Below are 25,388 nucleotides of genomic sequence, written 5' to 3'. Positions count from 1 at the left end.
TGGGGTCAAAGCCACGTTACTCATGACTAATACCTTGTCTGCAACTGCCACGCCATGCAAGAACACTTGTATGTATGTAAGGAATATCCATCACATCTCAGTTACCTTTGCATCTCAGGCACTTCTTCAAAAATTCACCATTCAGGGCTCAGAAATGCCCTCTGGATTGTAACAAAGAGCCAGTGAAGACAATCAGATGTCATGAATGAAGCCCACCGATATCTAAGGGGGTCTAGGGTCAGGTGCATAATTACTAATCCTTTTTAACTTTGTACATTCAAGCCAGTTATGGCTAACCAAGGACACAATGGGTTGGTCACAACTCAGTAGGACAGAGGCACAGCTGTGACTAGAAACTGCACAAGGTACTAAGGTCACTAAACCCACTGGCTTCACTGATGACACCATCACTGCTCTGTCACTGCTCAGTAATGCATGCCAAGGCAAGTACTTGTGGAACAGCCTCCCCTTACTAAGATCATTTCAGTTTCCTGCTATCAGCATACCAAAGCCTTACCAACCCTGTCACTGCATTTGGAAAACAACAGTTAATATTTCCTGATTAATTTCAGTTTCACAAGTTGTCTAATCTTTATTTTAATGTCTTTTATACTTCTAGTCTTCCCTGGTTCCTATATTAATGAGTTTCACGTTTTTATTATATGCCACATACTTGCTTTTCTATTAAGTATATGCCTGAGTGCTACATTTCCTGCTCCTAGTTCTTGCCTTATAAGAAACTGTACAGAATCACATTCACTTCTGCAGTTATATTCTACCTGTAGCTTAATAGACTTTTTCTGCTTAATGAGGTTTTTTTAATAACAAAAGCTCAACCTTTTTGTGTCTTCTGAGCATTTTTTCCACTAGTTTTCAATATAGGCTGATCATCTAACCTCCAATCCCACAGTAAAGTCAGTTTCTATAACTTTTGCCATAACTTCATTGATAATTCTGCTTAATTTTTCATCAACACCAAGATTTTTGAGCCTTTCATCCACTCCATTTCTGTAGAAAAGGACCCTGACTGCTAACTCAATTCAAGACAGCATGTCAGCTATCATCTGAGCCAGAAACACACACTGTGCAGAAAGGAACACTAAACAAAAGGCAATGCCAAACAAGTGACCTCATTCCATGCCTGCTACCCTTGCCCTGGTCACATCTACAGCTTGCTGGCACAGGCAAATAAAACCCTTGGCCCTTCCTCCTGTTCTCACAACACTGCAGCCAAGGGCAGCCCAGCCCACACCAGAGCAAGTATCTCTGCTGAGCAGGCAAGAAACCACGAGAGATGAGATTGAGGCACCTCCACAGATCATTTGAATGCTTCACTTTCCATCGGTGGTACCTGAGGGAACAGCACAACTGTTCAGCTCTGCAACAAAATGGTAGCCAATCTCACTTAAGATGAAAGGTGACCAAGTACCTTTGTCCCACTTAATGATAAGAGGAGGGAGGAGGACCCTGCTCGGCACACTGAGGTACAGCCTGGAGACACCCAGACCTTTCCCAGTACAGACTCTGGGTCTTGCCACGGGTTCCTCATAAGACAATCCTCCAGTCCTCCCTCAAAGACCATCTCTGCTGTGCCAACACCCACACCAGCCACACCATCCTTCTCAGCTACTCAGCCACTCACTGCTGTGGAAGCTGGCAACAGCTCTCCTGTTATGCCAAACCCTATAAAAACCAGTTAACCTTGGCAACAGAAGTCACACACTCTGGAGTATATCTTTCCTCACAAGGCTAGAAAAGGACTAGACTGGCCAATCTGGGTATGGGTTCACTTTACACCACTATTCCCCAGTAAAGAAAAAAGGAAGGCAAGACCCAGCAGGGAGAAGTTCAGAAAAGACTTGAAGTTCAAAAAAGCCACCTCTGAAATTATATTGTCTTCAGACTATTTTCCCAAAGTCCACTAGGGACTGACATTCAGACCCCCTCTATTCTGCTTGTGGTTGGCTTACTTAGTGACATATTCAGCATCTCCACCTTTATACACTGTCCTTTGTGGGGACTGAACCAGGTCACCACTCACCAACTCAGGGAAGACAGGAGAGACAGAAACTCAAGGCAGATCTGGGGAGGAGGCAGTGGGGAAGAAACACCCTTCAGTTTTCCATTAAAATAATGTGGTTTCTAACAGTGAGACTGTGTTGGTGTGAGACAAACAGCCTTCCAAAAAAAGTACACAAATATCTCTTTAACTGAATCATTATTTAAATAATTACAAGAGCAGAAAGGGTTAGAACGCAGACTTGTGTCACTCTAATTTACTGCTTGGAGAAGTAAACTTTTCTTGTGTTAGGATGGTTGGATGGTTAAAAATGCCAATCATTGGTTATACATATTACATTGCTGCCTTTGTCACAACAAATATATCTACTGACAGCCTAGAGGAAATCACAAAATCATTTAAATTTGTCTTAACATGCAAAAAACAAAACAACAACAACCAAAAAAAAAAAGTGCCACAGAGGGCCAGATACTCCTGTTGTCAAGGTCAATGAAGCCTGTGAGCATCATAGGGGTAAGACATTAAAATCTCCAGGGATCAAGATTAAAGATGGTATTAGAAGAAGCAGAATGTTTTGTTCTTCAGCAAGAGGTTTAATGGTGCCCTAGCAACTGATGCAAATCACAGAAGCATTAGGTAAGATGGAACTAAAAGGTAAAATGATAAGCAGGCAATGGACAATGAAATAAAACAGGGAAATAAGATATTATATTTTCCTTGCAAGCATTTAACTACTCAAAGATCTCTGGAGGTGCCAATTCCTACTTCTCAACTTTTTGGCTAATTAATTTTTCCCATTTTAAAAGCCTCATTTTAATTAGCTCCCAAGTTGAGCTGCCATGAAGAGGTTTTATTTTCATTCTCTTTTTTCTATATGTAAAAAAGACTGACTTCAAAAGTACGTACTCATTAAAAATAATTAGTGATTTAGATACCACTTCAATATATTCAAGGATACTGGAAAAATAAGTTGGGATTTTGTCATAATTCAGTTGCTTAGTATCACAACAGGAAAAAAAAGAGCCATATACTTAAACATAAAAACCCTTCTAAGCAGGTTCAATCTCGAAGTCACTGGTGTTTAAAGACAGACTCACATCCTTTAGTCAGACAATGGACAGGTGCTTACAACACTTAACACAAAACACTTCATAGTTTTCTTCATTACAGCTTGGAATTTTGCCTTCCATAAAATACTGCCTGAAGAAGCATATGCAATACAATCAATACCACAGCAAAATGTGGAAATGGCATACCTGACAATTTATTCCTCACATTTACATAGCTGTTTTAACCTTCAATCTGAATTTTCAGAGTTAGAAGTGAGTACAGACCTTTAGATCAATATGTATCTGCAACACACTAATCTGTCAACAAGTTGGCAATTAGTGGTGATTAAAAATTAAGTCCATGAAATACTATGCTAGATATTTGAAGACTATATAGTTTTTTAAATTACTGATGCCCTTCATATAAGCCTTGCCTTGCAATATGAATGTTATCACAAATAGAAAATTAAATCAGCGAGACACAAATTTCTACTTCTTTCTTTTGTATTCCCTATCTAGATTATTCTATTATTATTTTAAGGCAGGAAAAACCCAAGAAGTATTTTTCTAGGCTGGATTGAACATTTTGCTCATCAAGGAATAGAGCAGTCTTACTGAATTGAAGTGTGTATCACATAAAGCAATTCATCAAAGCAAATACATGTTTAAACAAATACAGGTTCAACTTAAAATTTACCAATGCCAGGAACATAAATGAATGCAATGCCTTTGATTCTGGAGTGCAATGACACTGTTCCAGTTTACACAGATACATGATTTAACTATTTCTCTGCAATGCTGAGCTGTCTTGCTGTTTTCCAAAGAGAGGCGTGATAGGACATTCCTATCAAAATATTTAGGTTATCACTTGATTCAATTCTACTTAAAGTCTACAGTTTTGCAACCAATTTACATTTAGCATTCATTTCTCATGCATGAGTTGACCCACTTACATATGCAGTAAATCCATGCCTTTGGGGATTTTTCTGGACGGCTTGCTTTATTTCCACCACAACTCATTTTATTTTGTCAATACAGTGATCAAGGTTACAGTCATCCTGTCAAATATATTTATTTAAATTAGAATCAGAAAGACTATACTACTCCCTGTGGAACTTCATGGAAAACTTTTTGAAACTTTGAGGCTACATACTTCTGCTACCAACTGATTTCATATGAAAGCACTAATACAAAAAAAAGGCAATAGTTAAAATAATTTCTTCTGTAAACTTATAAAATAGACTTCTGAAACTCTAGAAGAATATAAGAAACCACAACAATAAGCATCACATTATACTTGCCTAAGAAAAAGAGAGAAAAAAGATTTTTTCTAAGCAACCCTATAGAATAAAGCCAGATGGAATAAGATCATTAAGAAGCAGTTATGTAGGTGTCACATCTGCTTGCTTCGACTATCAGAGATCCACTTAACCTAAAATATTTCCCCCTGCATCTCTGAGGATTCACATTTGAGAAGCTTCATTTGAGGTTGCTTACCATCCCCACTGTGGGGCTGCTGAAAGGGAACCTTCCCCAGGCAAAAATTGTCCCAAGGTCACATGCCATTCAAGTCCAAATAGACTTGTGTGCAACAGAAAGGAATTTCCATTTTACACAATTTGCTAATATGTTTCTTTCACACATCAGTAGCTTACCAGAACCTCAGTACAGATTTGCAGATAGTGTTTCAGTGGATTTACCCAAAGGCCTCTCTGAATTGACACACCTAACACTCTTGGGGGCAGTGAGACATACAATAAACAGCACACTAACAGCATTATAAATCCTTATTGCTAATGCTAACCATTTTTCCAAATGCAGTTATGCCTTGGGCAGGGGTTTGTTTTCCAGCTTCTCAAAGATAAAATGCTTCTGCTGTTTCTAGAGAAGAGTTATGCACCTTTCCACCTGTATTTCAGAAGAAGCAGTTTTATAACCACATCACTGATAGACTCTAATGCTTCTCCTGCTCTGGATCAGGAAGTTGACCTTTAGCAGGTGAGGAATGTCTCCTCATTAAGGATATCTGTTTTACTACCCCCATGGAATATGGTCTATAACTGAATTATACATTGCTGAAAACGGAACATCTGCCTGCTCAGCAGAAATTTAACCATAGTTTAAGTCATCTAAATTATTCTGTTCCACCTGTACTGACAGTTTCATACAGAATTACTGTAATGACTATCTGACATTCCAAAAAGTATCCTTCAAGTCTAAAAATACTCTTTCCTCCTACATGTTGGGAGCTATTGTTATGTAAATCACAAGCATTGAGAAAGAGAGACCAGAAAAGAGAATGTGAAAAAGTTATGGGAATAGAAAAAAAAGCCGATGAATCACGAACACACTGCTCTGGATTCTCAGCAATCTTTTCCTCCCCAACAAGCAACTGTAAAATTCCCTAGCAAAGGCTGTGCCTCCCTCTACCTCTAATAGGAGCCTACACAGAAGATAATGGTTTACTCTAGGTGCTACTTACTGTATTAGCATGAATAACGTCTGTGCTGTAGTTCTTCATTTAAATAAGGTCCACATATCCATATCTTCCATACTGGAGAATTCCAATACCTCCTTATTTCTTGGACAACTCTGAAAACAATGTAAATGAATATAGTTAAAGAAGTGAGAAAGAAGCTTTAATGAAAACTCCACAAAGTGATAGGTTGTTTTACAACATTTTATGGTGTGTAGAGTATCAAAACATACAATAAATAAACAGTAAATTAAAAAATATTAGAACGCTGAATACTTGGTGACTACTGTCCTACACAGGGATCATAGCAAAAAGAAGTAATGAAGCCCAACAAAGCAGCATGCCACTAAATATCTTCAGAATTTTTCCTGAAAGTGTAGGTAAAGAATTCATTTGCATAGGAACTAATTTAACACTGTCTCTAATTTTGCTAATTTTGATAATGATCAATAAAGAAAGATTTTTCATTTTTAAGTACAATACACCTGGAGATTTCAAAACAATTCTCAAAGCTGTTTTCTCATTTAGCACGAGTTCTATCTAAAATATTACTTACATTTACTTAGATTCATCATTTCTTAAGAACGTGCTCAGTCATTTTTAAAATGTCTGAAAGCTTACAAAGTATAAAACCTATGTAAAAATCTGCAAAAATACTCATAATTATTGAAAATTAATGTAATTCTTTTGTTAAGTAATTTCTAAAGCATTTATTAGGACTTTGCACTTTAAGGCAGGATGATTTCTGAAAATCAGAAATCAAACTCCAACAAGAACTATTAGAAAGTCAAAGGACCTGAGGCTTTTCAGAATTTCCATTTCTATGAATCTACACAAAACAAGCTCAGAAGATCAAGCCAAAGAAAGAACAAAGTTGGACTTTGTGCATGTATGTTCACTGCACAGGAGCACAGCAGGAACTCCACCTTCTTGCAGAGATACACTCATCTTAGCAATAGGAATGACACATTCAGCCTTCTTGTTTCCAGACAGAAAAATGCCGTTCAACTCAAATGACAGATGCTTAATAACATGAGTTATATGCAGATATCTGAAGTGCAGCTGTGTGGAATTAAGTCTACAACATACCAAATAATGAATACCTCTTGGAGTTGCAGCTCATGTTAAACTGTCAGAGGTACCAAGGGCAGCAGAAGGCCATCAGTAGCAGGATGCATCTGGCTGAGCTCACCTGCCACAGACATGCAGCACCAGGGCACTGCTCAACAAGTGCTATCCCATCCATGTCAGTCAACACAATGTCATACATAAATAAATGCTTATTTTCCCAATGAAACAGCAGCAAGATAAAAATCATGCTTAGGAGTATAAGGGCTCAGAAATAAAATATTAATTACTTCAGAAGCAGTAAAACCCCCTAGAACAGCATAAGCTCTTTTGCATACAATTTAAAATGCTTACCCAGTCTCTCCATTGATGTGCCAGGGCTGGTTTTGTGAAATGCAGACATTGATGCTGCTGTTAATTTCTCTTGTTCCCTATTCTTCTCCTTCACTTGAATTCAATGGAGGGAAAAAAACACTTAGAGACAAGTATCTGCAGGCTTTGTGCTGTGAATCCTACAAGTGGAGCTCTGGGCCATGTTGTTAACATCTTCTCCTGCCAATTTTCTCTACAATCTGTTTTGGCAATTTAAGAAATCATTTTATGTTTGAGCAAGTAAACAGATTGAACAACTCTGCCAATAGCTTCCAAATAGGGAGCCACGGCTCAGTGTCTGTCAGGGACAGTTTCTAATTTGAGATGTGCAGATGTGCACAACTACAGTAGCAATGTGGGTTGTGTCCTCCTTTAGTTGCTTCTGAAGATGTATTTTTATCACATCAGAGGTAGTGCCCAATTTCCTTATCATTTCTGTCTTTGTCCAGACAACAGGTGTTCATTTGATTCAAATTATGGGGGAATTCCTGTCCTCCTCTGCATCCCCTGAAGCTGTATAAATTTAACTGGAGATAGAATGCAACCCTTGATAATTAAAAGCCCCACACCATGCACCATATTTCATTAAAGACATTTAAAGAAAATTAATACACAGCTTTTCTCATTAGAACCCACATACAACACTTTCAAGAATGCTACAAGATCTTCATGCACTTTTTGCATCCAATAAAGATTTCACTAACCTCAATGAGGAGTTCAACTTGGGAAGCCAGTCCTTTACCCCACAGAGGGATGATTCAGTGACCTTCTCTTGATTAACTCTACTGTCCTTCACCAAAATAGAATGCCTTGGAAATGTGTTTTTAAAAGCAGATTTAATCTGTTTTCTTATTTTCATGCTGTTTTCACTTCAGATACAACCCAAACCTACTGGAAAATGAGTCACATGCAAATAAATGAACTGCATTACTTCATTTTGTTGTGTCTCCAGGAGAAGAAGGGCACAAATGTGTGGTGCTTCTTGCTCTTATGTGATTCAAGTTCATAACAGCATTAATGCCAAAGTGAGGAATGCTTTCACATGGGCTCTTAATGCAATGAGCACAAGCACTGTGAAAGCTTCCATGCATCCTTCCAGCCATACAACCAAGCCAGCAACCTCTGCTATCCAAGCACTGGCCTTTATCTTAATGAAAGCTTCTCACTCCATCAATTTGTATGGACACCTGTTTTCTTTTATACTTTGCAGACATTTACCAGAAACATATTTAAGAAAGAGCAACTTATTTCACATAGGATAAAACACGCTTCAAGTCATATATTGAGACATAAAAGTGCAGTGGCAGTAAGCTGCAGCTCATTGCTGCAGACTGCTGAAAGTGTTCCATTTCCCCAAAGAAAATAGTAATAGATTGAGTTTCCACTCCCTCATTTAGCCCTGTATCATGATAGACCCACACTTTTGCCATCATCTTTATTTATTCTGTTCCTTTTGCCACCTTAATCTCATCCTTGCAAAACCTGTTTGCAGCTAGCTTAACTGCAAAATCCCCCACAAAAATACATGGGGCAGGGGCTTTTTTCATTTTGAGAGTATTTGCATTCATTCTGAAAACCTTCTCAAAGTTCAAAATGGACAAAAAACATCACAAGGTGCTTTGACAAAATGTATACATTTCTCTGTGAGAACAACGTGCATTTTTTATTTATTGACTACATATTTAGTGCCAAAATATGTGGCATATCCGCAGAATTTGGCTCTTCATGCCAAAAAAGTAATGAGATTAAATTTCATTCTTGTCTAAGAAGCATCACTCTGGTCCTGATTCCTCCATAAGAGTCATAAAATAAAGTCCACAAGTTTGGACTAAATCTTCAGAGGAAGGATCGCTGGTGGCAAAATAACAACCAAAATTCAACCCCCTTATCTACTCATACTCCTTCCACTACCCCCATGATTTTTTTTCCTCACAAGGTTTATATTCATAGCACAAGAGATTCTTTAAAAAGTCAGAGTAATGCGCTGATATCCATATGCTGCCAAACTTCATATCAGGACAAAAAATATACTCTTTTAAAAATATTTATGCCACTTAACATTTATTATAATAAAATTTATTTTGTTATTTATTCTCATCAAGGGTATCTACACAACTAACTGTTCTCACGCTTTCAATGAAGTAGTTACAATTTTGGTTCAAATAGGCTCTTTGAGGAGTTTCTAGTACTTTAAGGTGAAATCAAAACTAAACTGAAAATTAAATAGATATATTAATATTCTTCCATTTTTCTGTATAAAAAAATTTAAATTATTTTAGAATTTTTAAAGTGCTTACCTTTTAGTGTCTTGAAATCTTGATTAGATCCTTAGTCCATGATGTATACTGCTTATCTGACAAATACAGAAACTACTCTCTGTGGCAGGCGTTTCTAGAATACAGGAGCTTTCTAATTAAATTGAAGTTGTCACCTATGCAGAATTATCTTTCTAGAATATAATGCTATAAATTAATTATTTCAGTGTAAACAGAAATTAAATGCAACTTCTTTTATCATGCACCTTTTAAAATTCCATTTTACCCTTCAAGACTAATTATTTCTAATAGGGTCCCTGACTTGGAATCTCTATCAGCAGCATACATAAAGTAAACAACTCTCTACCGGATAAATCAAACCTATATTGTTAAGAATAGCATGTTTAGAAATGAAAAGTAGTCATACAGGCAATGACCAAGAGTAAAAACCTGAAATAAAACCACTTTTCCCATTTTAAAAAGCTATTTCTGGGTCTGAAAAGGCAGGTAAGTATCTTTGGTTCAGGAACCAGATAGTATCATAAATCCTGGAATAAGATATTCCATTAGAACAGAAACTCCCTTGATCCACTCAAAAGCAAAGATGGGAAGAAAGCTCTTTCCCATGCCACAGAACTGCTTGTTTTTATTATCTCCTTTTCCCACAACAGAAAACACAACGTGCTTTGAACAAGAGAGAGATAAGAGCATGCAAGTGAGCTGCGTCCTACTATCCTGTAGCCTGATGTTGAGGGTACTGGGCTCGGGAGGCCTGAATGGATTTCTTGGCAGGCCAATATCCCGAACCGAGCACCACAGGCCTGCTGCAGGGCACTTCTCAGTCCCTCCTTGGGGAGCAGACCCGTGCGAGGGATTAGGCATTCACCAGAACCTCGCTCGTTTCATCTCCTTGATGCCTTCCAGAGCTACCCCACAGAAAGGAATCACTCTTGCTTGAGGAAGTTATGTAGGTCGGGAGAGGACCTAATTTAACTTCCTGGTCTGAATAAAAAATGCAGCTGATTAAAACCAGGGAGTCGCTGAAGTTTCCCAGATCCCAAATGGAAGTCTTAATGGCCATGCTTTTTGCCACTCCAAAGAATACATTTTTCTCTCTTACAAGCCCGTAATTTCAGTTAGCCCCAGTATGAACATGAGATGAGCTTTTGTTCTCATCTTGTCTACACACAGGAGCAGTTGCACAGCTCTTAAATTAACTGTCATCTCCACTGGCCAAGGCTCCAGGAAATGAGCCCAAATTTTTCATCTTAAAGACTGGCTCAGGACATCAAATCTTAAATAGTGAATGTTTTGACAAGAATGGTAAACCTCCACTGCTGTGAAAAATAATAATTTTTCAATTATTTTTTTCTTCAATAATATCCCAACCTGAAAAAAAGTTTTTTCTTTCAAGTAAATAAATCCCATTATTTTTTTCTGATCATACTTACACTGCGTGTCTCTGATGCCTGGCTGTTATTTTATTACTACAGAGAATGATTGAAAAATATTTTCACAAAATAATCTATAGGGACAAGTTCTTGCAACAGAAGAATGATCAGAAGGCAAGTCAAGAAAAGTGAATAGTATTGATTCTGCATCTTTTCTAGTTCATACTAGTTCTTACCTATTTCATACATATCAGAACTTGCACTATGTATCACTCAATATTCCATCATGCAATAAGTTAAACATGCTACAAGAGAATGAAGTACAAATAAATAACTTTCTTAGCAAAAATATAAGTCAGGAAAAGTCCCATTTTTAAAAAACCCACTCCTGTAAGCTAATGAAATGCATTGTTTTGCTATTTGCCATTTCTTCGTCATCTTGCAGAGCATTGTCTTCCACATCTTTTCTTTTAAAACTCAGCATCAAAATTTTATCTGCTTCTAGAAAATTCCCTCTTGTTTGTTTTGCTAATTTTGACAGCCCCTGCTAAAAAAGAGACAAAACTTTTTAACTTACATAATCTATATTCTTTATATAAATAAAAAGTAAATTTAAAAGTTCCAAAAGTATTCTTACTCAATGACAAATATATTAAAAGAGCAAAAAGTGTCAAATCATTTTAATAAAGAAAATACTTTGAGCATACTAGCTGAAAGTTGGAGAGGTGACCACACATTGCCAATGTGCTGTACAAGTCCATGGCATACAGTTACACACATTTCAGAATCTGACATACACAAATCAATCACCAAAATCAGACTGTTCACTCATACAGACTTCATCGAAACCACCAACAGACACACCTTTTCTTAGACACACTATTTCTCCATCTACAATCACTTTAGGTTGCAGTCACATACATTACTGATTTGTTCCTGAGTCCTTTTCAGTCTTTGTAACTCGGGCGTATCGGTCACAATACTGAACCCTCTTCCTTTGCTTTCTTCAAAGTCTCTTTTGTATTTTACCTACAGAATAGAAAATACAGAAGAAAGGGTTGTTTTCATTTTCCACAATGTGCCCCTGGCAATTTAGCATTTACTTTTAGTGCAAATAAAGCACTTGTGAAAGGCTTTCAGCCTTTAAAGGAGAAGCCTGCCTTTATCCACTTACAGAGATAGACAGCAACTGGGCAAAATTTCCCAGCGCCCAAGCTAATGCCTCCTGCAGGGTGCCTTGGTCTCACCTCTAAGAATACTGCAACTGTGGAAATATTCTCTATGGTCATTTCATTCTCAAATCAGTTACCACAAAACCATAGCACTTACTCTTACACAAAGAAAAATACCTATAACTAAATCTGGAGGTCTTCTAATTCTTCTAAACTTCATATTTCATCCCCCAGTTATGATTATTCTACCAGTCTCTTTCCCAGCTGAAACATAAATTACACATTAAAAAAATACTGCATGAAAAGAGTATTTAGAATATCATAAAGTCAAACCTTTATAAGTTATGGAATGGCTGTCTATACAAGCTTAATTTGTCCCTCTTGCATATATGAATTTGGATATTGTCTTTAATAAGGTATTCATATATTATCCTTTGACAAGGCCCCCTGCTTTACTGTGTACACAGCAGAAATGGTTCTCTAAGTGGTTGTGTCCTTTTTTAGGACCAGACCACTCAAATCCTACCATCAAAGTAGGAATATTAGTTTACTCAGAAGCTTTCATATAGCTCTCATCACAGCTATTAATCAATCTTCATATTGCACCCTGGAAAGTGGGAATGGCAATATCCATACTACTAGGACAACCTGAAAACTGAGGTAAAATAAGCTGAATTTCCAAAAACATACAGGGGTCTCAGGGTGTTTGCTCTCCGATTCCTAACAATTGAATATGTTTAAATTATAGGCTTGGGTTACCTCTACAGATACCCAGTATTTCCCCAAATCAGTCTGGGTGTACCCAATTTCAATATAAAGAAAAAAGATGAATTCTTCAAAATCTCAAGCCACTGTTGAGCAACAGACAAAACTCTGCATCAATGACAAAGTCAGGACCCATGTCTCCACGGATGGATTCAGCTACCTTATCCATAACAACTTCCTTTTACTTCCCATACCCCCTGCTTTACTCACTACACATATCCAGATTTTGCAAAACCAGTAGCACAGAAAAAGCAGCACTATCCTTCACACAGCTGGTAACTAGAAATGCACCAAATTCAAGGTTAGGCTTATTTCACAAGCAAGCACTTCATGTTACAACAGTGATGCACAGGAAGAAATACGTCTAAATCACAAAAGTTAAGTTTGACTAGGCTATAGAAAATAATTTGTCCTTCCCATCCTAAACCTCAATCAGTATGTTAATGACTTTTGCTTTTTCTTTAATATAGCTCACATATAAGCCCATCAAACAAATCCTTGAGACACGGGAGCAAATTACCACATCAACAAATTTTTCCTGTGTTCCAGATGTAGAGCTGGCTGTAGATTTCACTTAAGTAAAATATTTTCATGCAACCCTGAGACAAAGGAAACAGACCCTTCCACTCAGGCTTTTGAGCAAACCATGGGCTGATTGGCCCATGCCTTTCTGTTCATCTCCCCCAGGTTCAACCCGTCTGCAACTTTCCCTCCATTTGACCACAATATTCCAGGTATCACTCTGTCTCATTTTGATTTTCTAAACTAGTTTGGTCCATCTCTTCACAGCTTCTTGTTTAATCCCTGTACCCAAGGCACTCCAATATTCATTGCCAATTACCTCCCTTCCACCAAATGGCTCCATCTTCACACTGACTCTCAGGCCTCTTTAAACATACTGGGTGGACATGCTATTCCAGGAAAGAAGGTCTTCGGAGTATCTCTGAACTTTCTATATCTGGAGTCATACAAAACTTTATCCACATTGGACAGACTTCCATGGCCGAGGACATATGACTAGCACAAAGGACTCTTCCATCTGAACAAGCTTCAACTCCTTAGCCTTAAATGCTAAGACAACTGAGCTGTACAACCACTCAGTTGAACCAACTGTTCAAAACAAACCAACAACCTGTCAATAATTCCAAGTAAGAGAATGGGTCTCAGCCTTGGAAACTGCTGAAGATTTTGCACAAAAAAAATCAAATTTGGCCTGAAGCAGGCAGCGGTCATGGAAATGCTCAGCCTTGCTGCTTCAAGTTTACCAGAATTTTGAGCCAGTGAACACATCTTAGAAATGGGCTCAGCCCTGCCAAAAAGAGAGATTACCTATTGTTAGAAAGAGCATTTCCTGTTATTAGTTCCAAATGTACTAGCCATTAACCTCAAATGACCTTTATTCATCTTACAAAGGAACAGAAGAAGAGAGGGAGGAAACTAGATAGTTTCAACTTAATATTACTTTAATCCCTCAGTTAGATAAAAAGGGCTCATACTGTCTATTAATAAATCATTTCACAGGAATAAGGTTAACTACAGTTCCCAGAGCAACTACTTTGAAACCATTAAAAAAGTAATTTATTTAAAATATTAGCAAAGTTAATATATGCATTATTGGATTTTGCTACCTAACTTCAAAATATCAGTTTGAGTTATAAAAATCGCAAAGTCATGTAATGTTTCATGAAGAACAAAGCTCCGTGAAATGTGGTCCACTAAAACTCCTAGTTAGTGTAAGTTCAAAAGGAAAAATACCTCAGTTTCTAGAAAATGTTAAATAATAAAGATGTCATGAGTTATTTAGAACTGAGAAGAATATTCTGTATGGAAGCTGGAAATATCTACAACAAATAATTTACCTGCACACCATGGCTGTCTGGGATGGAGTTAACTTTCTTCATAACACCATTATAATGCTGTGCTTTATATTTGTACCCAAAACAGTGCTGGTAACATACCAGTGTTCTGATAATTGCTGAGCAGTGCTTGCACAGCATCACCCCAACATCACCTGTGTGGGCTGGGGGTGCATGAGGGGTTGGGAGGTGACACAGCCAGGACAGATGACCCAAACTGACCAGTGGGATTCTCCATATTTTAAAACATCATGTGGAACAAAAGGAAAAGGGGAGAGGGGACATGGGTGGTTAAGGCAACCACTATGTGTACCACTTCCAGGAACTGAATGGATAATGCCTGCTGATGGCAAGTGGAGAATAAATCTTTCTTTTTCTTTGTTTCTGAGTGCAGTGCTTGCATTTTTCCCCAAAACCTTGACACATAAGGGGTTTGGGGTCTTTTTGTATTTTCTCCCTGTCTGCTGAGGAGAGGGGGTGAGAAAGTGGTTTGGTGGGCACCTGGCAGCCAGCCAAGGTCAACCCATCACAAACTGAAACCCCCAAAATTTAGTTTTTAAATGGAAATGTGTCATCCCTAGTGACTGAATCATAAATGCAGTCATTTCCTACAAAGATGATTTTTAGTAACTCCTCACCAAAATCCCAGCCCGTGGCTCATAATGCTTCTCACTGGCTCCAAAATGCAGTCTCACAGATGCAGAGCACTCTCAGTGGTGTGTGCCCTGAAAAATTGATCTTCTGAGAGGCAATGTGTGGCATAAACATTAGAAATTAAACTGTAATAAATCACCATAAATGAAAAAGTTTCAAGTGAAAATACTTCATGAGAAGTAATTCTGCACAGTGAAAGGACTAAGTGATCCAACAGATCTTTCACAAATCAAACTTTTCAGATTTGTGACATTAGCAAGAGATCTTTGAGACACCCAAAGAAAGGAATGTATAAATCTGCTCATGAGGTCAGCATGCAGCAGGACTTGAAGCATGACCAGAGGATCCATCTTACTGTGAAGGACAGAGGGTCCATCTTACTCTCTACATAAAATATTAGGCTGGAGAAAATGCTGCTCATGGTTTTTTGCTGGTACACTTGGCAGCAAAGCCACCTATTAGGGTAACAAGATTCATTTTGCCTGGGAAAAATACTCTGAAAATATAAATGGAGCATAAAAGATTAATTGTACTCTTGGGGCTTTTGGCACCTACCCGTAGTCCAGCCTCATTTACAATACCAAAAGCATATATCAGTTGAACAAACAACATAGGAGTACAAAAACACCAATGAAAAAATATCAGAGAATTCAACATGGTGGATTATCATGCATTTCTCATCACTGCAGAGCTGTGAATAATGCTGACCTAGAAACACCATTAATTTCATCTCCACCTCAAAAAGATCCTCAGCCACTACAGAGCACATATTAATTCCCCAAAAGCTATGGCATTATTAAAGCTAGTTTCCTGCAGTCTCCTTCCTTATCTGATACACAGCATAGCCCCACAGATTGTAGGATCATCATGTCTCATGTCCAGCAAGGAAGGAATAAGCAGGTCAAGAGAGGATGGGATCCCTCACACCCACGTTTGCCCTGAGAGGAACGTTCATAGACCTACAGTCTTTACTACACCCTGAATATTTATGAATTCCAGTATGCTGTGTTTGAGGCTTGCCCAGAGCCATCTGCTCCTCCTGTGCCCAGCACACACAACTACTTCCCAAAGGTCACCATCTGCTAATACACTGGTTTTTACAGACTGGCAAGAAATCCTCTCCCACAGTACAGGTCCTAGAGGCACATCTTGGCAAAGATGCCTTTGTTTGGCTCTGCTTCTTCCATAGACCACATAGACTGTTGGTTTTGCCTCAATTTATCTTACTTCTTACAAAATTAATGGCAAGACAGAGACAAAATTTACTCTGTAAATTAGGATTTTTATGAACATGACTAAAACAAATGCTCACAGATAATTCAAATGTAAAGAATAATTCTAGACTAAATTCAGTAAGACTTCTTTTTGTTTGGCTAATCCTTTTTAGGGAGGATCCCAGACACTGTCCTATCTGACAAAGCCAGGCTTCAGTCTTCATGGTGTAATTTTTCGTCTAACACTGTCCACAACTCTACATCTCAATAATCTTCTGCTCATATTAGAGATGCATTACATCCCATCTGATACCCAACAATGGTACCCAATGAGCTGAAGCACTGACTCCCCTAATGGCATGAAGTAAAACATGATCTTACCACTATCACTCAATTAGAACTATTATCCACAGTAAATCTAAACAAGAATGCAGGAATTGAGAAGGGCATATAAGGCAGACCAAACTGTCCTGAAAATTTCTATATGAACTGGAAGCCGTAGGTTGGGCATTCCTTAGAGAAACCAAGGAGTCATGGACTCCTTAGAGGCCACTGATGAATGAGTTTTGCTGTAATTGGGGACTGCAGAGTTACAGATTTCATCAGTTTGTCAGATAAAGCAAAATAAAAATTCCCCAAGGCTGAAGTCTGCAATTTTTTCAAATGGTTCTTAGTATGCACAAAGTCATATTTTAGAATTTTTTACCCTTTTATTGTGAAGAAAAAAGCCTTTTTCACAATTCATAGCTGAAGTACTCATCATAATAGTTGAAACTGAGGGAAGGAAGTTTCCCATTCAAAGGTAATGTAAAACTGAAAGCATCAGTACTCCAACAAAAAGCCTTTGCAGTTACATGGAGTAAAAATTTCAAGTGCCATAGTTATCATTAAATATTCTGTCTTTCTACATACCTCATTCAAACATTGCGCAAGTCTGCCTGTGCCACCCTGTGAAGTACAGCCTCAGCAACTCTCCGACCATCTGCAAATCTTTGCACTGTAATTTCCTGAAGGTCTCAGCAGTTTTAGCAAGAGCTACTGCTAAATAACAAAAATCTTGGAATCCACATCAGAACAGTTAAAATGTTGGACAGGGGCAAATTAAAGTATATAAATAGTAGCTCTGGAGAGAATGTCTCTACAATGTGGTCTCTTGATACTGAGGATGATGCAAGTGGCTCAGAGAAAACGCATGGGCAAAAGCGTTCCATACCCCACGATGTGCAGTGACGGGAAATTGGAGGCAGCGAGAGATCAGAAATTTCAGAATGAGAAAAAGATGGGAGTCCTCCATTTGGATATATGACAACAGCATGTGAACAGTAGCTGGGATCCAAGTAAAATTATGACAGAAGAGAGTGCAATCTGAAACTGTTTCAACAGGCTTACATCCAAACAAGTCAACTAGGCTCCACTCCATCAAAAACCATTTCCACTGAAACTACATAGGTGCTTCTGCCCAAAAAATTATTTTTATGCTACTAAGTATGCTCTAAAGTACTTTGCACCTTGTTTTGCTGTTGGAAAACAAAGTCGGTGAGATTCTACTCTTTTCTATTAATAAGTAACATTAATGTTTCCCAAAGGCTGCAAGCTGCACATGCAGAGAAGATGACACAAAGAATGGGCCAGTCTCAAAACAAGCTGATTTTCCTCCATGTCCACGAGTGATTATCATCTGTCTAACTTGTGCAACAAACTTTGCATCTGCATTTTAGAAGCAGTAAACAAATTCTGTGCAGAACTGCAGTTGAGGAGATATGAAGTTGCAACCTTCATGACAGAGACATAGTGTCAGATCTTCTGTCCGCTCCCTATCATTTGGTAAATGCTGTGTTTGAACTACTTTATCTCCAAGGAACAGAAGTCTGGGGAGGTGAAGAATTTATTACTCTACCACAACAGAAAGAGATCTGACTTTACCATATCTCATCTCCAGGCAGAAAATGAATGATATATATAATCCAAATGTATCTTGATAAACTTCCACAAATTTTAATAATACCTTCAAAAGTGTAACCACTGATAGCAAACTCCTCCAAACAGAATGATAATTATCCAACATAGCAGGAGGGTGGGAAAGAAACCCATTTAAATGTCTCATGTATAGATTTGCTAAATCCTGGAATATTGCTTTTATCTCCAGGGTCTGAACTAAACATGTAAGCCCTGTCTTGCTGTTTTCATCACTGAGAAAGAGAATGGCCAGGCAACCACCAGGACAACTATAGTCATGAACTGTGTATTCTAAAGGAAGTATGCAGTAAATCACAAGCATGTGAGCTGCTATATGCCTACACTCCACAGAAGAGAGAAAATACGTAGCTACTGGTTGGCTAAGGCACCAAGACTGAGCTAACAAGTCCTGCTGAGAGGCAGGATGTGCTACCTCGGGCTCAGTGCCATGCAAACCACGGTCATGCAGCCTTTAGTTGGCTCACAATACTAGCAGAGCTCAGAGGCATCTGGCCACCGGGTACCAGAAAGATATTAACACACAAATGCACATCCACACAAAAGACAGACAGCTATTCTGAGGGGAGGATTTAAAAAAAAGAAGCAGCAAACACACCCTTCCCTGAAAAGCCCCACCAAATAAAATCTTACAAAACCTACTAAATAAGTATTCCAAATAACATGATGGTCATATTCACCCAAGGGAGAATATTCACACAAAGCATCAAGCCAAAAACTGAACTGTAAAATACAGCATGGCATGTAAAGAAGATTAACCACAGAAGGGGATCTAAACAACACTGACCTCAGAAAATTGTAATGCAGACAAGGCCACAAGTTGTAGTCATATTCTACAAAAGATAATCAAAACAAACACTAATGGGCAACAGAAACTAGCACATGACATGTGAAAAAAAGAACTGCCAAAAAAATCAGGGACTGTTCACTGCTGTAGCAGAAGAAAGAAGCTGAAATTAGTCCAACTGAGAGACATCAGAATGCAGCCCAGAACAAAGTGCAGAGGAAAGGGAACTGAAAAATCTAGATCTGAGCAATGCAGATGTGCAGGCACATAGGAGTCACAGGAAATAAAGAGACAGTGCAATTACACCCTCTAGCCTCTGGTAACAGCAAGCTTGGGATCTCTCTGTCACTCAGACACCATGTAGCTGGCACCTTATACACTACTCACATTAGTAAATATCCTCTTGTCTCATTCAGCTACAGCTCCTCTTATTTATTTGGTAAAGAGATGGTAAGGACACACCATCTCTTATTCCACAGACTTAACAGATCATTAATAGATAATTTGACTTTAGGTGCTCTTATGGAAACTCCTTACAACTGTTTGTTGTGCCACTTATGGCTTATTTCTTGAAAACTGATATATCAAGTGGGCACCTGCAGTGCAACCCTAGAGACAAAATCAATGCACATTGCACACAACTTGGGGTCCCTTGGCCATATTAGTTATGGATGTCTCATGCAGTCAGTTCCTCTGTCCCTGTACAACCAAGGCCAGAGGAAAGGGACTACCTATCACTTCCTCTTAACTGTAAGCAAATTCTGAAATCCTTATATTTTGTCTGCCTTCCAAGTTATCGTTTTTCCACTCAGTAATGAAGATAAAGCCAAAGCTATTGAAGGCACCATGAAAAAAGGGAAAAAAAAAATCAAATTGACTTCCAGTTAATACATACTGCTTGGCACCCAAAGATTAGTCTTAGTTAAAAATCTAGGCAGAATTTGACTGTAAACCCCATTTTTTTCAAGACTAAATTCTCTCTTTTGTTCTTCATCTTAAAACAAGAAGAAAAGGAAGGTGAGCCTAAAATAATTAAGAAAGGTAATTTCATGCCAGAAAATACATAGTGGGCAGTTCAGCCTTTTATGTTTAGATTTTCATTCATTTTCAACTCTGAATGCCACATATGTCTGAATGTCTTAATAAATTTCAGCTGCAGAAGGAACAGACACAGAAAATACTTCATCCCAACTAAAATTCCAAAACTATCATAGTATAAATGCTTGTACAGATGACTGAATCCCTAAAAATGTTAATCTTTGGAGAAGTCCATTAGCTGAATCTCTTTAAGGGAATAATTTCTTACACAATTCAGTATGTAGGAACCACCTATAAATGCAAATCAAATATTTATATCAGCAGCCTCTCAAATAACAAGTAGAGCAAAACTGTTAGACAGACAGGAAACCCATACAATTTCAAAATTATTGCCACATGAACTGAGATCAGAAGATGCCAAAACTCACCAGTAAAATCAGAGTCACAACCTGGTTCTTTCTTTTTTTAACAAATGCCAATGCTCAAATCACCTGAATACACAATTTCCAACACCTCCAAATCATTTGCCTCCACTCCTAGAAAATGCTTGCACTGGTAAATCTCATTTAAACCTCATTTGCAAAGTTGATACTGGTGCATGACTCCAGAGTCCCTGGCTCAAGTACATAACTTCCCCATGCTCATTGGGAACTGGACCCCAGTCCTGCCAGAAGTCACTGGAACAGAGACACGGGTTATCCTCAGCTCCTAGCACTAAAGGACCCAAGGGATACACCTGAAAAAACTTTAGCCACATACTCAAGGTGAAAGCCCCCCAGAGAGAACAAGGTCACTTGGGGCTAGTTATGAGGCATTGACAGTAATGGGGAAACTGGGCACTCCCTTGGCCAGTTATCTAAGTAAAATGGGCAATAGAAATGCATCCAGGTTCCCTCATTCCACAACCCCTCCAATCAAAATCATTTGCTGCTCAGACTCTCACTTTAGCGTCCTTAAACTGAGATCAAATAATTAAATCACCCTCCAAGCCTGACCTTCAATTTTAGGATCTTCTTTTGGTGCCTCAGCTAAAGCTTTTTACAGGTAGTAGGAAAATTCTAACTACATTCAGTTTATCCTTTAATACCATTACCCCAGGGAATTCTTCAGATGGTAATACCTGGCCAGAAACAGTGGATTTGTTGGACAAAAGGCAGATGTCACTACACAAAATCTCATCAACCAAGTCACTTTTACAACAAGTGGACAGAAAAGACATTTTTAGAGAACTTGGCTCATCCTGAAGATACTTTAATTATTTTTTTAAACCCTATATTTAAAACATCTTAAAAATACTTAAAATGTAAAAATAAAGGTTAAAACTTTCTAAAATACCTTTAGGTATCTTAAGACCATATCTAAAGATCCTTTAAAGCTGATACATAAAGCCAGGTGAAACGAACCCTATCCAGAGCTCCAACACTCCCCATTATATTGTCTGTACATTTCCTGATGCTGTGGTCTCATGAGCTACTTCAAAATAAATTCATGACCGGTTTCCTAAATGTTCAGAATTCTAGAGCTGCACACAGATGCCAGTACTGAGCTTGGTGTGGGATCAGTTTTCAGACACAGAAACTATCAGCTGCATACAGCAGTGGTTTTTAAATTGGGAGCTGAATCACCAGATTTTTTCAAACTGTGCCTGTAGAGCAATATGTAAAACTCAAGTAAAAGAGTGGTTATTTATGATGTGCAAAGGAACGAGAAGGGCAAGTTACCCTTTAAATACATCCATTATTCATTCCTACTGAATACACATGACTTCTGCTTCAAACAGCGAGGGATATGTTGTGAGAGATGCCCTTCTAATAAAAACAAGGCAGGAATGTTAGTACCAGAAGGTTCCCTGCAGGCTAAAACGTGACAGTTGGCTGGGCTAGGATCAGAGCAAAAAGTGGGGTGTAGCAGCAGGGCCTGCTTATATAGGAAAAAAAAAAAGTGTAAAGACAAGAAAGAATCCACAAATTCAAGGAATTACTCCAGAAATTAACTGGAAAGTGTTGAGGGGGGCAGGGGAAAAAAAAAGAGAAACGCAAATGGCTTCAGAAAAGGAAGACCAGGCATCCCAAAGGAGCAGATAGGGGCTGTACTTTCCATTTCTTAGCAGAAATGTTAGCTAGTAATAATGAGCAAGCAGTAGGGGAGGGAGGGAAGAGGAGAACAGTTGCAAATCACCCCAGCTGTAAAAACTGCTCCCTTTGTTAAATGGCCCTTAGTGAGTGGAGAGAAGGTGAGAATTTAAAGAAGGGTCTTTGTTATTTAAATGCTATCCCGTGCTTCTTTTTCAAAACTTCCTTAGAAATGTGTAATGAAAGCAACTATTTTTCAGTTCCAAGACATAGGCTTGGGATTGGTGGTTTTTTTATTTGCCGACCAAGGAAAACTAGGAAAGAGGTCATTCTTCTTATAAAAGAGACAAATTACAGTCCTATATCTGATACATCCTACCTTCTGATTGCTTTTAAAGTTTTGAAAACATTACACAGATGAGCTCTATCACTGCTGTAAAGTCCTCTACTTGTGAAACAGAGACTGATTCTGTAAACTTTTTCATAACTTTCAATGCTGTTTATTTTTCTTTTTTGCCTCCAGTAAGAAGGAACTTGTCCCCCTCATAAAATAAAAATAATATTTTTATTTTAGGGGAGGGAGACCAATGACAGAGACTGACTGACATCAGTGATACAAATTCTATGTGACATTTGTACACAAGGAAATAGACTAGCACATTACATCAAAAAAAAACCTCCAAAAGATGCTAATTTTGTTGGATATTACATGGTTTGCATATTTTTTAGAGATTTCTTTATCTAGAATGAAAAAGTGTCAGCCTACATTCAGCCAGCATGCTGTATCCCTTTTTAATATCTCTGGAAACATCATATCTAATAGGTAAGATGCAACAGGAATTTTGTTCTGCCCTGTCCAATTCACCTGTGGAGGGAGGTACATTCTACAGAAAACAAATACAGCTTCTGAGAGTAGCAACAGAGCCAGCCTGCACAAATCAAACAAGCTGAATAAAAGATGCATTTAAATTTAATGCTCACTAATTGCAGAGAATTTCATCCAATGCCTACAGTACCCTGATGTGCTGGCATAATAAGAAAGAAACACAACTTGTGGCAATTGCACCATGTGCTTTCCAACACAATTACTTGAATTACAGAGATTAGAAAAAAGCTTCCCAGATTTCAAGCAGTGACTGTCTTTTTCCTTGAAAACATTTAGTATTTTCTGCTGTGGGGAAAAGTAGCAGTAAGCTTGATCTTTAGGCTTCCTGTCAACTACAGTTCACAGACTTTGAGAAATGGTAAATATTGCAAAATTAGTTCTATTATAATACCGAAAAGAAGCTCAAAGAAAAACACTCTCTCTTCACTGTCTCTTCTCTCTTCCAGGAAAAGCTACGTCCTTGTCACTCCATACATCTACCTCTGTAAAGCACTTTCAAATCATTGTGTCTTGTTGCTTGAACAGACCATATAGGAGTAATTCTGGACAGGCACTTTAAGGGCCTTATTTCCACCAGAATATTGGTTTTACATTATTTTACTGTCACAAAGCTTAAATATACATCCTGCCTGATGGAAAGATATGAAGGGGTATTTTCCAATTTCCAAAACATGAGAAATTTTGAATGGAGGCCACTCTGATGCATTTTCCATTAAAGGACTACTGCTGAACTTGGTCTGTGTGTGCAGTAATGGGACTGTGTCCAACCCATTGTAACCAGCAGGAACATGGATTTCTGAAAATCCAGTTTCAGCTGCAGTTGTCATTTGGAGGGGTGTGCTCTGCATGATGGCTTGCAGCCATCTAGGGACACCATGTTAGCAGCCACTGGTGGAGCAACAGAGACGATCAAAACCTGCCAAAGGAAGGATGTCTGTCTTTTCTGACACCTGTAGAACATCCTGGAAACTGGCACATAATACAAAAGGAAAGTGAGCAAAGAAATAGAGAAACCATATACTCAGCACAAGACAGAGGGCACTGAAAAGAAAGTTCAGTGCTGCCACAACCACTATGATATAACAGCAAGAAGAAAGAAATTGTAAGAAATTTGTACATGCAGGTACATTGTACATACATAATTAGTGACAGCTATTTGTTACATTGCTGAATACCAAACCTATTATTGTTTTCATTTCCTCATCTGTTTATAGCCTTCTCCTGAGTCTTACAGATGGAGTACAAGTTCTTTTCAGGCAGATATAGTTTTTTGTGTTGAATTTGTACAGCTCCTAGCAAAACACTCTAGGACTACAGCCATTAAATACTGCAGCAATTTGGGTATTTCTGAGAGCTGACATAGTGGCAGCTGCTCTCTCTGCCAGAACTCAACCAGGGTGTTCAGATGGACACACCTATACTTACTGAGCCACAGCACCCAGGAGTTCATGTCAGTATTATTCAAGGTGTTTGGGGCCTACAGACCAGCAGGGTCCAGAAAATCAGCTACAAAGGAAAGAAGAACACGCAGAGGATAGGCAGCAGTTAAGTGAGGAGTTACACTCCACTCCCTGACCCAGACCTGTGTCAATATGGTGCATTAAATGCTTGTCTCAGAGATGCATCAATGCTGACACAGGCACTGCCTAGACCAGACGTGTGAGAAGCACACATTGCAGCGGCTCGTCTGCCACCACGCACACGGCTCACACCGGCATACGGCACCGGCACGGGGAGCAGAGCCTGGATGAGACTTCCTACCACAAAAACAGCATTTTTGGTTAGCTTAGGCTAACTTCTGCCACTCTGAGCAAACTGTGCACTGTGTGTGCTCTGCTGTATCCTCATGTCAGTCCCAGCTCACACTGTCATGCCCCTGATAGCAGCATCAGTTCAGATTTGGTGCTCAGATCAACAAGGTATCAGATGGCAATCAGATGGCTGCACATCCAAAATGCCAGCTCTTCAAGGTGGGTCTTCCCTTGTTTGCTACACATTAATAATAACCCAAGAGGCGGGGAGAAGCACTCCTAGCAGATTCACCCTGTTGGATTCTGCTTGCAATGGGAACTCCTTGTCCCACCCTGGCAGCACTGGTGATGGAGCAAGCAGTGACCAGGGGCAGCCCTTCAGCTTCAGCCCCAGAGGAGCAAGGTCTGCAAACCACGAGTGAGAGCCAGCAGCGTGGAGCTCCAGTGGGAGACGCAAGTGCTGCCATGGAAATAGAGCATGAGATGGAATCACCCGTGAAAGAGAAGAGCAGAAGGGAAGAGAATTTCAAGGATAAATTTAAGAGTATTTGGGATCTTTCTCTGGCTGCATGAAAGAATTCTTGGGAC

At 38.8% G+C, this 25,388-nt stretch overlaps 1 protein-coding gene across 2 annotated transcripts in view; it reads right to left on the bottom strand.

Annotated features, from left to right (window-relative positions):
- NEBL (nebulette) overlaps nt 1–25,388 on the bottom strand; it is a 245,783-nt gene that overhangs the window by 123,533 nt on the left and 96,862 nt on the right. For both annotated transcript variants that reach the window (XM_058813767.1, XM_058814537.1), the window contains exon 4: nt 11,553–11,660. In XM_058813767.1, the coding sequence (XP_058669750.1) occupies nt 11,553–11,660 (108 nt within the window). The remainder of the gene's footprint in view (nt 1–11,552; nt 11,661–25,388) is intronic.

Source organism: Ammospiza caudacuta, chromosome 1 (assembly GCF_027887145.1).
Source record: "Ammospiza caudacuta isolate bAmmCau1 chromosome 1, bAmmCau1.pri, whole genome shotgun sequence".
Lineage (NCBI taxonomy): Eukaryota > Metazoa > Chordata > Aves > Passeriformes > Passerellidae > Ammospiza > Ammospiza caudacuta.
This window is presented reverse-complemented; position numbering and strand designations above follow the sequence as displayed.